Raw genomic sequence first — 14616 nt, forward strand, 5'->3', positions numbered from 1 at the left:
GCACTTAGTAGTTGATGAATAAATGGCCATGCCATGTCCCAAATACTCTGCTAGGTGCTTAAGATACAAAAGACATCTTGAAGGCAAAACCTGTCTCACAAAAGACAGGTTTTGCCTTCAAGATGCTCACAGACACCAAAGACTGGAAACGTAGAAAGACCTTGGAAGAAGTCATTCTCAGGGCACCTGGGTGGCTCAGTCAGTTAAGTGTCTGCTTTTGGGGGCACCTGGGTGGCTCAATGGGTTGGAGCCTCTGCCTTTACCTCAGGTCATGTTCCTAGGATCCGGGGATCGAGCCCTGCATCGGGCTCTCTGCTCAGCGGGGAGCCTGCTTCCTCCTCTCTGCCTGCCTCTCTGCCTACTTGTGATCTCTGTCTGTCAAAAAAAATAAATAAAATCGTTAAAAAAAAAAAAGTGTCTGCTTTTGGCTCAGGTCATGATCCCCGGGTCCTGGGATCAAGGCCCATATAGGACACTCCACTTAGCGGGGACCCTGCTTCTCCCTCTCCTTCTGCCTGCTGCCCCCACCCCTTGCCTTGTGTGTTCTCTCTCTCCCCCTCTGTCAAAATAACATCTTGAGGGGGGGGGAAGAACTCATTCTCAATGTCACTAATCCAACTGTCAGTAGATTTTTATTTTTCACTCAAAGACATATCTGAGTCTTTTCAAAATCTTTATAGACCTTATCTCCAAACAAAACCCCCTATATTTGTCCACTTTCCCCCATCTGTCCTGCCTCTAACCCAGTTCAAGCTATCATCTCTCACCTTCATTATTAAGTATGTCTTCTGGTTGGCCTCCCTACTTCTTTCTACCTAGCGCTTTGTAATTCAGGCTACCTTCATCAGTCAGAGTGATCACCTCAAAATGAAAACTAGATCTTATACTCCCCTGCTTAAAACTTTACAATGGTTTCTCATTGTGCTTAAAATAAACCCAAACTCCCACTCAGGACCTATAAAATTCTGCTGGATCTGGCCCTGTGCCTCTGACCTCTCCTCACCTCACACCACGCTCAGCACTGTGTTCAGGCCATTCTGGCCTCCTTTCTATGCTTTGTTTACATCCAGATCACTTCTGCCCTAGGATCTTCACTTTTGCTGCTCCTCTTTGCCTGAAATGCTCTTCCTCTAAATTTCAGCATAAATGTCCCCTTATTATTCAGATCTCATCCCAACTGTCACGTCCCTCATGACCAGCCCATCGAATCCTGCCACCCCTACAAAAATATACAGAATGTGCTATGTTCTGTGTAAGAAAAGTTGGACAAATAAACTAATACAAAGAGTTAACTGTCAGGGCGGTAGGGATTACATGGGCTGGGACGAGGACGGGGAGTGTATGCCTTTTTATACTGTTTTGATTTCTGAACTGTTGACTTTACTGCCTATTCAAAAATTAAATAAATATGGGCGCCTGGGTGGCTCAGTGGGTTAAGCCGCTGCCTTCGGCTCAGGTCATGATCTCAGGGTCCTGGGATCGAGTCCCGCATCGGGCTCTCTGCTCAGCAGGGAGCCTGCTTCCTCCTCTCTCTCTCTCTCTGCCTGCCTCTCTGCCTACTTGTGATCTCTCTCTCTCTGTCAAATAAATAAATAAATAATCTTTAAATAAATAAATAAATAAATAAATAAATAAATGAATATGTTGGAAGTGGGGGAACTGCCTGGCTCAGAGGAGAGTACAACTCTTGATCTCAGGGTTGTGAGTTTCAGCCCCATATTGGCGGTAGAAATTACTTAAAAAAAAAAAAAAAAAAAAAAAAGATGTAGGGAAATCAGCATTCCTAGCACGTGCCTTCTACCCTTGGTATGTGGCTGCTGACCCGGCATCCTGAGGTCTGCCTGACCTGCTCCTCAGAAGGCAGAGGTGGGGGAGTGGGTGTGGCTCCTGATTTAGAATGTCACGAACCAACACTGACTTCTCCCCACGTGACTAACCTCAAATGACAGTGCCAGGGGAGGGAAGAAACTGACACAGCCCATGACCTCTTGACACCACCAGAAGAACTTGCTACATATCCAGCCAATCTGCTTCTAATGGCAGTAGGCTACAAAGACCTAGGCAGGGAATAGGTCCAGGGCTAGCGGCCACTGGAATGCAGTCTGATTTTCAGTCAACTTGGGCATCTGCGCTCCTTTGGGTGGTTGAAAACTGGAGTAAGAATAAACCCAAAGGATCAAGTGGAGCCCCTGGGAGCTGTATAAGCAGTGAGTGGGGGAAGGGCCATAAGACCTCACTGACTAGTGTCCTGGTTTGGAGAATGGGATTAGGTCTAGCTAGCCAGGAGTGGCAGAGGATTAATTGGTATTTACAGAAGGCGGCCAATAAGAACCATGCAGGATGACATCCATGAATACTACTGCTAAGGATTCATCTCCCTCCTTATACTTGCCTGTTAATCAGGAGTTTCTCCTCATACTTGCCCCGGGAAGACAGACTCTGGTCTGGCAAGGCTTGTAGAGAAATGACCTAGTGAAGGGGGCAGCTTTCATATCAAAATGCAGAGTATAAGGCTGCATCAAAAATTGGTTTTTCTAATAAATCCCAGGAAGAAAATAGGACAATACATACAGTTCCCACTCCCTGTTACTTAGTAAGTAGGCTGAAAAGGCCTGCAGGCAAACCGGCTGATTAAGTGAAACATGACATTATCTTGAGAGAGAACTCGGGAAAATCCAGAAGTTCACTCATAGCTAGGAAGATGGAACCTAGTCAGAGCCCCGGCAGAGGAAAGGAAGTTCCTGAGCTACTGTCAGAAGACAGAAAAAAATTTCTGACCAATGTACAAGTGGAAAAATCTCAGTCCGGCCTCGGAAAAATCTGGAGCACTGGACTTCTGTGGCATCTGCCTCTAGACAGACTCTGGAAGGTCCTGTTCCTTTCATAGCCGTCACTGCTTCTCTGTACCAAACCTCTAGTCTCTGTCCGTGTGGCTGTCAAGGGGGTCAGGGGAGGGGAGCCAGAACACAGTGCCTTCCCCATTGGTCCCATCGCCTATATTTTCTATTAGCGCCACTGTCTAGGGCCCCCATCAAAACTGCCATCAGACCAACTCACCTGGACTGGCTCCTCCAAGACCCCACTGCAAATAGGACAGATAAGGTCTTCGTCAACATCCCCCTGGAAACGGGTTACATCATACCCCATGTCTCATCACTGAAACCCAGGACCTGGAAGGAGCAAGAGGGGGGGGGAAAGCCAGTTCAAAAGAAGCCAGAAACGTGTGCCAATTTGCACTTACTGTCAAGATCCATTCATTTGTTCAACAATTATTTACTGAGCACCTACTATGTGCCAGTCATTTGGGGGGGGTGAAATCTGATTCAAGAAACTTAATCTAATGGGAGAAGATAATAAATAAGCATACATTTAAAATATGAAATGACAAATGCCTTGACAGGGCATTATAAGGGCAAAAAACGTGGATACCTAACCCCGGCTAGAAGGAAAGGGTGATTTTGGGAAGTTTTATGGGAGCAGGTGTCATCAAAGGACAAGCAAGAGTAGCTAGGTGTTGGGGATGGGGGCAGGTAAGGGTATTAGCATTAAGGCTGTAAGAACATGAAATTGCACATTCCAAAGCCCAGAAGTAAGAGGACATATGATGGATTCAGGGAACTCTGAGTGGTTCAGAAAACGGCATTCAGAAAATGGCTGCTCTGAAGGATCCAAAGGAGGGAGTGTCTAGATACAAGGCTAGAGAGGCAAGCAAGGGTCAGGCCACGAGAAGTCTTACGTAAGGAGTTTGGGCTTTATCCTGAAGGCTATGGGAAACCACTGAAAGACTTCAAAGGAATGATGCAATGAAAGTACTCCTCACTCTGTCAACATGGGTGAGACTGGAAACAGGAACAATGTGTAGGCAGGAGAGAGACAGAGATAGTCTGAAGTTAGGTGGTGGTGATGAAGATAAAGAAGGGAGGTTTAGGAGAGCAAGGATTCAAAGATCAGGGAGGCTGCCGTGCCTCTTCTTCAGGCTTTCTAAGGGTTAAACCCAAAGAAGTCACTGAACGGTGACTGAAACCCTACTGTGGATTTCCAACTGGTGGGCTAGCTGCATTGAGGATGAGCACCTAATACAAGGACAGCCACACCACAGACCAGCCATCAGTTGTGATGTCCTAGAAAAGACAAAATAAGAGGGTTCTCGGCAATTTAGAATCACACTGTCTGACTCAAAAGGGCAAAAAGAACGGGATGCAGAAAGACCTCACGAGGTCAGTGCAAACTGAAGTACAGCACTGGATTGAGTCAAGTGACTGGATTAATCGGTTGCTATTCACTAGGCATGTGACCTTGGGCAGGCTATATGAACTCCCTAAGTCTATTTATTTTTTTAAATAGATAAAATGGGTATAAATAATAACAGAAGTGACTTTCACAGAGTTATCCACAAAGAGATGATGTATATAAAACATTTAGGGCCACTTGGTTGGCTCAGTCATGTGAGGGCCCAACTCTTGATTTCAGTTCAGGTCGCTGTCTCGGGTCATGAGATCAAGCCTTGCGGTGGCCTCTAAGCTCGGGAGGAAATCTGCTTCTCTTCTTCCCTTTTTCCCTTTGCCCCAACCTCCAGCAGCACATGCTCTCTTTAAAATATATAAATAAATCTTAACAAAACAAACACATTTAGCAAAGTGCCTACTGGCCCATAGCAGACACTCAACATACAATAGTAATCACTATTTATATGCATGTTTAATTTCTACTACTTGATTAAAAATTCCTTAAGAGCAGGGGCACCTGGCTGCCTCAGAGCACGTGACTCTTGTTCTCAGGGTCATGAGTCTGAGCCCCACGTTGGGTGTAGAGATTACTTAAAATGAATAAAATTAAAACTTAAAAACAAACAAGTAACTAAAAATAAAAATTCCTTAAGAGCTGAAACTTAGGTTCTACGTCCAATGTAGCACCAAGCAGAGTTCTTACATGTCACTAAAATGTTTGGTGCATTCATATGCTGCTTTCAGTAGGAGCTTCCAACAGTGAGAGCATATAATCTCCTATTTCACCTAACATCCCATTTTCTGTAAATAGAACCGGTTTTCATTTAGGAATCACAGCCTGCCTCCTTGTGGATCCTCCTTGTGGACAGTGAGAGTGATGCCTGGCACTTCTGTGGAGCTCTCAAGGGTGTCTTTCCCTGAGGATTGCACAGCTGGTAGAATGTATAACCCAGAGTGGTCAGAGATCATTTCTGCCATTAATGAGGAGGGTCTGTTTATAGAATGAAGGCAATAATGAAGAAAGCAGAGCTGAGCGGCGCCTGGGTGGTTCAGTCGGTTAAGTGTCTGTCTTCAGCTCAGGTCATGATCCCAATGTCCTTGGATTGGGCCCCACGTGGGGCTCCCTGCTCAGTGGGGAGCCTGCTTCTCCCTCTCCCACTTCTCCTGCTTGTCCTCTCCCTCTCTCTGTCAAATGAAAAATAAAATCTTAAGAGAAGCAAGCAAGCAAGCAAGCAAGGAGAGCTGAGAGAATTCAGATGAGATCATTTGAGGTCCTGCATTCCCCCATGCCTGAAGCCACAATCACCTTTTGAACACAGTTACATGAGCCAACAAATTCCCTATTCTGTGTAGGCTAGTTTGAGCTGGGTTTTTATCTCTTTCAACTGAGAAAAATGCTGGGGACACCTGGCCTGTTCAGTTGGTAGAGTATGCGATTGCTGATCTCAGGGTTGTTGAGTATGAGCCCCACAGTGGGTGTAGAATTACTTAAAAAACAAAAAACAACCGAACAAAAAAAACCCAAGCCAAACCCAACAAAACAAAAAAAATTCAGTAACGGCTAACAAGCCTAATGGGTACAAGAAATCCCTCTATCCATTTTATACAGGAACAATGACACCCCATGACACTGCTTCATTTATATTGACCTCTATCACTGCCATTTCTCTATACACTTGTTCCTCCTTTTTTAGGGCCTAAAGCTTATAAACAACCCCTCTGAAACTGTCACTGTCTACCACCTTGGCCAGACTATATCACATATAAAATGGGGTGGGGAGAGGGTACCTACCATGTACGTGTTTCCCCTCAGACCTCTGATCCGTTCCAAGGCCAACATGATAGGGAAAAAAATGGAAGCAAAGGATATAATTCTCTTGAATCTACAGTGATGGATCAGGATGAGTACATAAACAGTGATACTGAAGACCTAACACAATAAAATGTAAAACCCAGAACCAAGGTCCCTGTGAGTCTCCCTGTCGCACCTCACTGAACTGAACGAGGATGGAGGTAAGAGAGCAAGGGTAGCCCATGGTGTCTTTGGTCTGTGTACTGCAATTACTAGGAGCTGCAGTGGGCCCCATGGCACTGGTGCCCCTGCAGCCACACTCCGGGGCTTGTGCTCCTCTCTCATCTGTCTGGCTCTGGTGGAGCCTTAGTGCTACGTAGCACTCCCCCCCAAGCTACAGCTGATTGGACAAAGGGTTACCCTATCCAAGTGGGGCCAATGGAGCCTATCCCTGAGAATTTATTTGAGCTGAACTCTAAGAAAATTAAGTTAGTCTTTCTCTGGTTGTCATATGGACTGAGGAAGACAAAAATCTACAGATGGAAAGAAAAGCTTGGAACAGAGACCGTGAGAAAGGCTCAGATAAGAGCTGGAAAGAGTCCTGAGGCTTCAAGTACCTAGTTTGTTCCCAAGGCCTTCCTGTCTTTGGTTTCTGTGAAACATCGTAGTATCCTCTTCTTGTTTATGTTACTTTGAGTTGGGTTTCTCTACCTTACAGCCAGAAGAATCCTGGCTTCTACAATAGCAAAGAAATAGCATATTAATATCAGAAGTCGGACAGGGAAGGATAAATTAAGAGCAATGTTTTTCTTTAATCTTAAACCTGTTTAGCCAAAAACCATACTGTAAAACAATCTACATAGTATTCACTTAATAGACATTTACTGAGTACTATCTATACATCAATAAGCCTAATAAAACCTAGTCGCTGTGAGGTAAGTGAAGAGGAGGAGAAAGCACAAGATACTAGAGGAACAAAGAGGGAGTTCTACCATCGAAAAGAATGAAAACTTGCCATCTGCAATTATGTGGATCAAACTAGAGTGTATCATGCTAAGCAAAATAAGTCAGTCAGAGAAAGACAAATATCTCATGATTTCACTCACATGTGGAATTTAAGAAACCAAGCAGATGAGCATAAGGGAAGGGAAGGAAAAATAAAGATAAAAAAAAGAGGGAAAAGGCAAACCATACGTGACTCTTAACTACAGAAAACAAGCTGAGGGTTGCTGGGAGATGGGCAGGAGATGGGATAACTGGGTGATGGCATTAAGGAGGGCACATGATATGAGGAGCACTGGGTGTTATATGTAAGTGATCATCACCAAATTCTACTTCTGAAACCAATACTACACTATATGTTAACTAACTTGAATTTAAAAAAAAAAAAAAGGGAGTTCGAGATCAGACTAGGGATGGTCAGAAAGACGTCCCAGAAATGTCTCTCAAAATATGTCTAGAACAAGGGTTCACAACTATAGCACTAGAGGCATTTGGGCTAGAAAGTTCCTTGTTGTAGGGGGCTCGCCTGTGCACTGAACAATGTTTAGCAGCATCCCTGGATTCCACCCTCTTGAAGTTGGTAGTAATCCTCGAATCACGACACCCAAAATGTCTCTAGACATTGGCATATATCCTCTGGGGAACTAAATCACTCGTGGTTGAGAACCACTAGTTTAAAAAATGAGCTAGCATCATGGAGCAGGGCATGGGTCTTCTAGGTAGATAAAATAGCATGAAGCAAGAAGTCGCTAAAGGTTTATGCAGAGATATGCTGAAAGAAGTGCAGAGAGGCGGGCAGGAGCCAAGCACTGAAGGCCCTGGGACATTTCACCAGACTTAGAATTAACCTGAAAGCTATGGGAGGTACCTGAAGGATTTCCTTTGTTGACATATATTTATATGTTTTAATCTTTTCTTTTTGGTGCCTGGGTGGCTTAGTTGGTAAAGCATCTGCCTTCGGCTCAGGTCATGATCCCAGGGACCTGGGATTGAGTCCCTTGTGGAGCTCTCTGCTCAGCGGAGAGTCTACTTCTCTCTCTCCCACCAGCCCTCTGCCCTGCTTGTGCTCTCTCTCATTCTTGCTCACATTATTTTCAAATAACCACAACCTTTAAAAAAAAAAAAAAAAAACCACCCAACTTTTATTTTGACAATTTCAGACTTCCTGAAAAGTTCTACAAATAGTAAAAAGAACCCATATACCTTTCATCTAGATTCCGGAAATGTTAACATTTTACCGCATCTTTTATAATCCCTCTTGATATACATGAATAGATAAAAAATTTTCTGAGCTGCTTGAGAGTAAATTATATCCTGGATGCCTTTTTTTTTTTTTAAAGATTTTATTTATTTGACAGACAGAGATCACAAGTAGGCAGAGAGGCAGGCAGAAAGAGAGGAAAGGAAACAGGCTACCTGCTGAGCAGAGAGCCGGATGAGGGGATCAATCCCAGGATCCCGGGATCATGACCCGAGCCGAAGGCAGAGGCCTAACCCACTGAGCCACCCAGGCGCCCCCTGGATGCCTTTATCCCTGAACTTTTTTACTGTGTATTTCCTAAAAAGAACACTCTCTGGGGTGCCTGGATGGCTCAGTCGGTTAAGCATCTGTCTGCCTTCACCTTGGGTCATGATCCCAGAGTCCTAGGACTGAGTCCCACATTGAGCTCCTTGCTCAATGGGGAGCCTGCTTCTCTCCCTCTGCCTGCCGCTCCCCCTGCTTGTGCTTGCTCTCTCCCTCTGCCCTGTCAAATAAATAAGATCTTTAAAAAAACAAAAACAAAAAAACCACCACAACAAAATTCTTATATGATAGTAAAATTAGAGAAATCAGGATATTAACATTGACAGGATACTGTTATTTACAAAACCTCTTCCAATTTTGCCACTTGTCACAATAACCTCTTTCAGCAAAAGAACATTCAAGACTATGTATTGCACTGAGTTGCCAAGCTTCTTTCAACTTATTTTAAGATTTTATTTACTTGAGAGAGCGCATGTGGAAACAGGGGAGAGGGGCAGAGGGAGAGAATATCAACCGGACTCCTCACTGAGCATGGACTCTTATGCAGGGCTCAATCTCATGATCCTGACCCAGAAATCATGACCTGAGCCGAAATCAAGAGTCAGACACTCAACTGACTGAGCCACCCAGGAGCCCCTTTATTTATTTATTTAAAGATTTTATTTACTTGACAGACAGAGATCATAAGTGGGCAGAGAGGCAAGTAGAGAGAGTGGGGAACCAGGCTCCCCACTGAGCAGAGCCTCCCCCCAATGAGGGGCTCCATCCTAGGACCCTGAGATCATGACCTGAGCTGAAGGCAGTGGCTTTAACCCACTGAGTCACCCTGGCGCCCCTATTTTTTTTTTTTTTTAGGGGCACCTGGGTGGCTCAGTGGGTTAAAGCCTCTGCCTTCAGCTCAGGTCACGATTCCAGTGCCCTGCGATCGAGCCCCCATATCGCGCTCTCTGCTTGGCTGGGAGCCTGCTTCCCCCTCTCTCTCTCTGCCTGCCTCTCTGCCTACTTGTAATCTCTGTCCAATAAATAAATAAAATCTTTTAAAAATTTTATTTATTTATTTATTTGACTGAAAGAGAGGTCACAAGTAGCCAGAGAGGCAGGCAGAGAGGGGGAAGCAGGCTTCCTGCTAGGCAGAGAACCCAATGTGGCACTCGATCCCAGGACCCTGAGATCTTGACCTGAGCTGAGGAGAGGCTTAACCCAGGTGCCCCTTTAAATTCTTTTAATCTGAAGAAATTATTAACACTTTTGGGTCTTTCATGATCTTGATTTTTTTTAAAAAGTTTATGTTTTAAAGATTTATCTATTTGACAGAGAGAGTGCTCAAGCAGGGGGAGCAGCAGGCAGAGGAAAAGGGAGAAGCGGGCTACCTGTGGAGTCTAACACAGGGCTTAATCCCATGACCCTGGGATCACGACCTGAGCCAAAAGCAGAGGCTCCACCCAGTGAGCCACCCAGGTGCCCCACCCTGAATTTTTTAAGAATACAGCCAGTATAATGAGAAGGTCTTTCAGTGTGGGTTTGTCTGATGTTTCCTCATGATTAAATTCAGGTTTCAAATTGGGCAAAAATGCCACAAAAGTCAGACTGTAATCTTAACGTATCAGGAGTACATGTTGATTTGCACCTTTCCTAGGGAAACTAACTCTGGTTAAGTGTTGCTGGCAAGGTTCTCTACTGTAGAGTTACTATTTCACTCCTTTGTAATTAATAAGAAATCTTTTGAGGAGATTTTTTGAATCCTGAAGGGTTAAGAAACTGACATGATTTAAAAAAGAAACTGATGTGATCGATTTTCTGTTTCATTCAGATAATTCTGGCAACTGTGTAGAAAAAGTAGGGGGTAGGGAAGATAAGGGGAAACGAGACCTCTTTAGGAGGTTATAAAAATTCAGATCAAAAAAAGTATAAAGCCTCAAACCAAGGCATTTAAGAGAAACAATCTATATTGGTTTAGGAAGTAATTATTTACCACAATAAGAATTTCAAGAAAAAGATCAGGATTAGGGAGGAAAGATAATGATACTAATTTTGGACATGTAGAGTTTAGGGTACCAAGTACAAATTCTGAAGGGGGTAGCAGACATTAGGAATTCTGAAAGGCCACACAGGGAAATTACACAGAATAAAAGCAGAAAATGAGTGTTCAGGGTAGGGGGCAGTGCCTAGATGCCTCAGTCGGTTGGGCGTCTGCGTTTGACTCAGTTTATGATCCCAGGGTCCTGGGATAGAAACCCAGGTCAGGCTCCCTGCTCAGCAGGGAGTCTGCTTCTCCCTCTCCTTCTCTTCCATTTGTTTTTTCTCTCTCTCTCAAACAAATAAATAAAATCTAAAAAAAAAAAAAGAAAGAAAGAAAATGAGAGTGGGTCTGAAGAATACAGAACGCTGGACAGCACTGATTCTTTATTTTTTTTAATTAATTTTTATATTTTTATTTATTTTTTTAAAAGATTTTATTTATTTATTTGTCAGAGACAGAGGGAGAGAGAGTGAGTGAGCACAGGCAGACAGAGAGGCAGGCAGAGGCAGAGGGAGAAGCAGGCTCCCTGCAGAGCAAGGAGCCCGATGCGGGACTCGATCCCAGGACCCTGGGATCATGACCTGAGCCAAAGGCAGCTGCTTAACCAACTGAGCCACCCAGGCGTCCCAATTCATCTTTATATTTTTAAAATATTTTATTTATTTATTTGATAAACAGAGCAAGAGAACACAAGTAGGGAGAGGGGCAGAGGGAGAATCAGATTACCTGCTGAGCAAGGCACCTGACAAGGGGCTTCACAAGAGACTCAATTCCAGGACTCCGGGATCATGACCTAAGTTGAAGGCAGCTGTTTAACCGACTGAGCCACCCAGGTGCTCCACTCTGCTTTGTTTCTTAGACTTCTTTTTTCCACAAGTAATATATGACTACATTCCCATTTTAAAAGACTCAGAGAGGGGCGCCTGGGTGGCTCAGTGGGTTAAAGCCTCTGCCTTTGGCTCAGGTCATGGTCCCAGGGTTCCAGGGTCCTGCATTGAGCCCCGCTTTGGGCTCTCTGCTCAGTGGGGAGCCTGCTTCCCTTCCTCTCTCTCTGCCTGCCTCTCTGCCTACTTGTGATCTCTGTCAAATAAATAAATAAAATCTTCAAAAAATAAAAGACTCAGAGAATATAATTATTAGCCTTTCTTCCCACTTTCCTCTCCCCCATCCATTGCTGGGTGTACACTCGTTCTTTCAATGTGCCTTCTCTGTCATACACAGATTCTTGTATGGACAAGACAGACAAAATCCCTGCTCTCATGTAGTTTTATGTTCTAGTGATAACAATTTCTAGGGGCACCTGCATAGCACAGTCAGTTAAGTGTCCACTCTTGGTTTGGACTCATGTCCTAATCTGAGGGTCCTATAATGAAGACCCATGTCAGGCTCTGCAGTCAGCAGAGTATGCTTGAGATTCTCTCTACCTCTTCCTCTGCCCCTCTTACTCATGCTCTGAAAGTAAATAAATAAATCTTAATTTTTTTCCCCAATCTACAGTCTAAACCTTGATTACAATATATTTTGCCATTCGCCCCAGGACTTCAGTTGCCTTGTTGCCATTTTTCCCCTGGAAAAAAACATGTTGCAATTAACATCCTGGTAATGTGATTTTATTGGAACACAAGATCAAATCTCTCTCCTAGAACAGATACCTGGAGGAGGAACAGCTGGGTTGGTTGAATAGTGTGCCTACTATTTATTTTTCTAGCTATATAATCTTCTGGAAAGCCCTTCGCAATTTAGACACCACCAAGGGTGCCTGAGAATACTTTTTTTTTTTTTAGATTTTATTTATTTATTTGACAGACAGAGATCATAAGGAGGCAGAGAGGCAGGCAGAGAGAGAGAGGAAGGGAAGCAGGCTCCCTGCTGAGCAGAGAGCCCAATGTGGAACTCGATCCCAGGACCCTGGGATCATGACCTGAGCCGAAGGCAGAGGCTTTAACCCACTGAGCCACCCAGGCACCCTGCCTGAGATACTTTAACGATAATATTTAAAAGCAAACTAAAAAAAGAGCCTGCCCCCACCACACCTCAAAAAAAGACTGAGAGTTGGGGGCACCTGGGTGGCTCAGTGGGTTAAAGCCTCTGCCTTCAGCTCAGGTCATGATCCCAGAGTCCTGGGATCAAGCCCTGGCATCTGGCTCTCTGCTCAACAGGGAGCCTGCTTCCTCCTCTCTCTCTGCCTGCCTCTCTGCCTGCTTGTGATTTCTGTCAAGCAAATAAATAAAAAAAAAAAAAAAAAAAAAAAAAGGCTGAGAAGGGCCTGAATGGCTCAGTGGATTAAGCACCTGACTTGGGCTCAGGTCCGGATCAAGCTGGCTTCAACTCTGCTCAGCAGGGAGTCTGCTTGTCCCTCCAACCCCCCCATCGCACCCCCACCTCTGCTCACAGGCACTTGCTCTCTCTCTCAGATAAATAAATGGGTAGAGTCTTAAAAAAACAAAACAAAACAAAAAAAAACCTGAGAAAGATTGATTAGATAAGAGAAAATCCTGGAGAGAAGAGCCTTGTAAAAGTCAAGGAAGTTGGAAGAAGGGGACTTTTTGTTTAATGGGTATAGAGTTTCAATTCTGCAAGATAAAAAAGTTCTGGAGATGTTTCACAACCACGTGAACATACTTAACATTCTGAAATACACACTCAAAAATGGTTAAGATGGTTAATTTTATGTTACTTTAAAAAAAAAAAAGGACTTTATTTATTTATTTGACGGAGATCACAAGTAGGCAGAGAGGCAGGCAGAGAGAGCAAGAGGGGGAAACAGGCTTGCCGCTGAGCAGAGAGCCCGATGCGCGGCTTGATTCCCAAGACTCTGGAATCGTGATCTGAGCTGAAGGCAGAGGCTTTAACCCACTGAGCCACCCAGGCGCCCCGTTACATGTTTTTTTACCACAATAAAAAAATCAAGGAAGTGGAGTGCTTGGAGGAGGGAAGGGAAGTGTCAAAAGCTGCAGTCAAGTCTGATTAAAAAAAAAAAAAAAAAATGGCCGGGATGTGGGACCGGATACCAGGGCAGAGCATGGCTGCCTGCAGCTGGGAGGCGCCATGAGGAGCAGCTGTAGTGGCTCACAGAGGTGGTCCCAAGTGAGTAAGACGGGAGGCAGAGAGGCAGGGATGCAGAGAACCCTGCCCAAAGCTTGATTTCAAAGGAAGGGAAAGAGTACTACCCTAAGGATGATAAGAGCTTGAGGAAGTGGGTTGTGAGGGGGTCGTTTCCTTCCAATGAGAAAGGCCCCAGGATGCTAATATAAAGAGAGGAGAGTGCTAGTGAAGCAGGAAAGGCAAAGACAGGAGAGAATCCAGTCACTGTGCCAGTGGTAGGCAGGAGGCCTGGAATGAGGTTCAACAGGAAGAGGGACACCTCTGAAGCAGGAAAGAAAAACGGTACTAAAAACAGTCCACATAGGTTTTCAAAAATCATGTCAGTAAACCTTAAACAAAAATCAGATGATCCCTGATTCATTTACATGACCAGGAAAGTGTATAGTTGAGTGATTATGGTAATGCAAGCCCATTTGATGGAATAATGTATCTATTTTAAATGATGCTTATGAGGAATACGCAACAGAATAATGAAAGGTAAATATAGAAGGACACAAAATTGAATATTGAGCTATTTAAGAACACCGTATATTTATAAATAATCCATACATAAAGAGACCAGAAGGAATGACCAAAATGTTACCAGTGGTTTTATTTGGGTGTAGGATAAGGATATTTTTTTTCTACTTTTAGTTACCAAAAACTTTAGTAGGTATACATTTTTTTAAAAGTCATAATTCAACTTTAAACAGTCTTCCACATTATGGAAAAAAAAAACATATACTTTTTAAATTTAGAAATTACTTGAGAATAAAAAATACAGAATGTTCTTACTTTTGAAGTACAGTAATAAAAGAGGACAGAATTTGGTCATACTGGGAATCGTCTCCCATGGACCTGGTTAAGAGTCTTATGTTTGCCTTTAGAGTTAGAATGGACTTTGAGAGACCATGTGGTTTAACACCCAGGGAAGAAATCTTCTCCACAGCACCCAAGAGTCAGTCAC

At 44.0% G+C, this 14616-nt stretch overlaps 1 protein-coding gene across 5 annotated transcripts in view; it reads right to left on the reverse strand.

Annotated features, from left to right (window-relative positions):
- The window catches only part of RNF41 (ring finger protein 41), a 30507-nt gene that overhangs the window by 5912 nt on the left and 9979 nt on the right, over positions 1 to 14616 (reverse strand). For 2 of the 5 annotated variants that reach the window (XM_004773107.3, XM_004773108.3), the window contains exon 3: positions 3058 to 3170. The exons of 1 other annotated variant lie outside the window; for it this stretch is intronic. In XM_004773107.3, coding sequence (XP_004773164.1) covers positions 3058 to 3147 — 90 coding nt within the window. In that variant the 5' untranslated portion in view covers positions 3148 to 3170. Of the gene's footprint in view, positions 1 to 263; positions 285 to 3057; positions 3171 to 6635; positions 6755 to 14616 lie in introns of those variants that run through there. 2 more of the 5 variants (XM_013046169.2, XM_013046170.1) reach the window with 2 other exon arrangements.

Source organism: Mustela putorius, unplaced genomic scaffold (assembly GCF_011764305.1).
Source record: "Mustela putorius furo isolate JIRA1106 unplaced genomic scaffold, ASM1176430v1.1 tig00003988_pilon_pilon_pilon, whole genome shotgun sequence".
Classification (NCBI taxonomy): domain Eukaryota; kingdom Metazoa; phylum Chordata; class Mammalia; order Carnivora; family Mustelidae; genus Mustela; species Mustela putorius.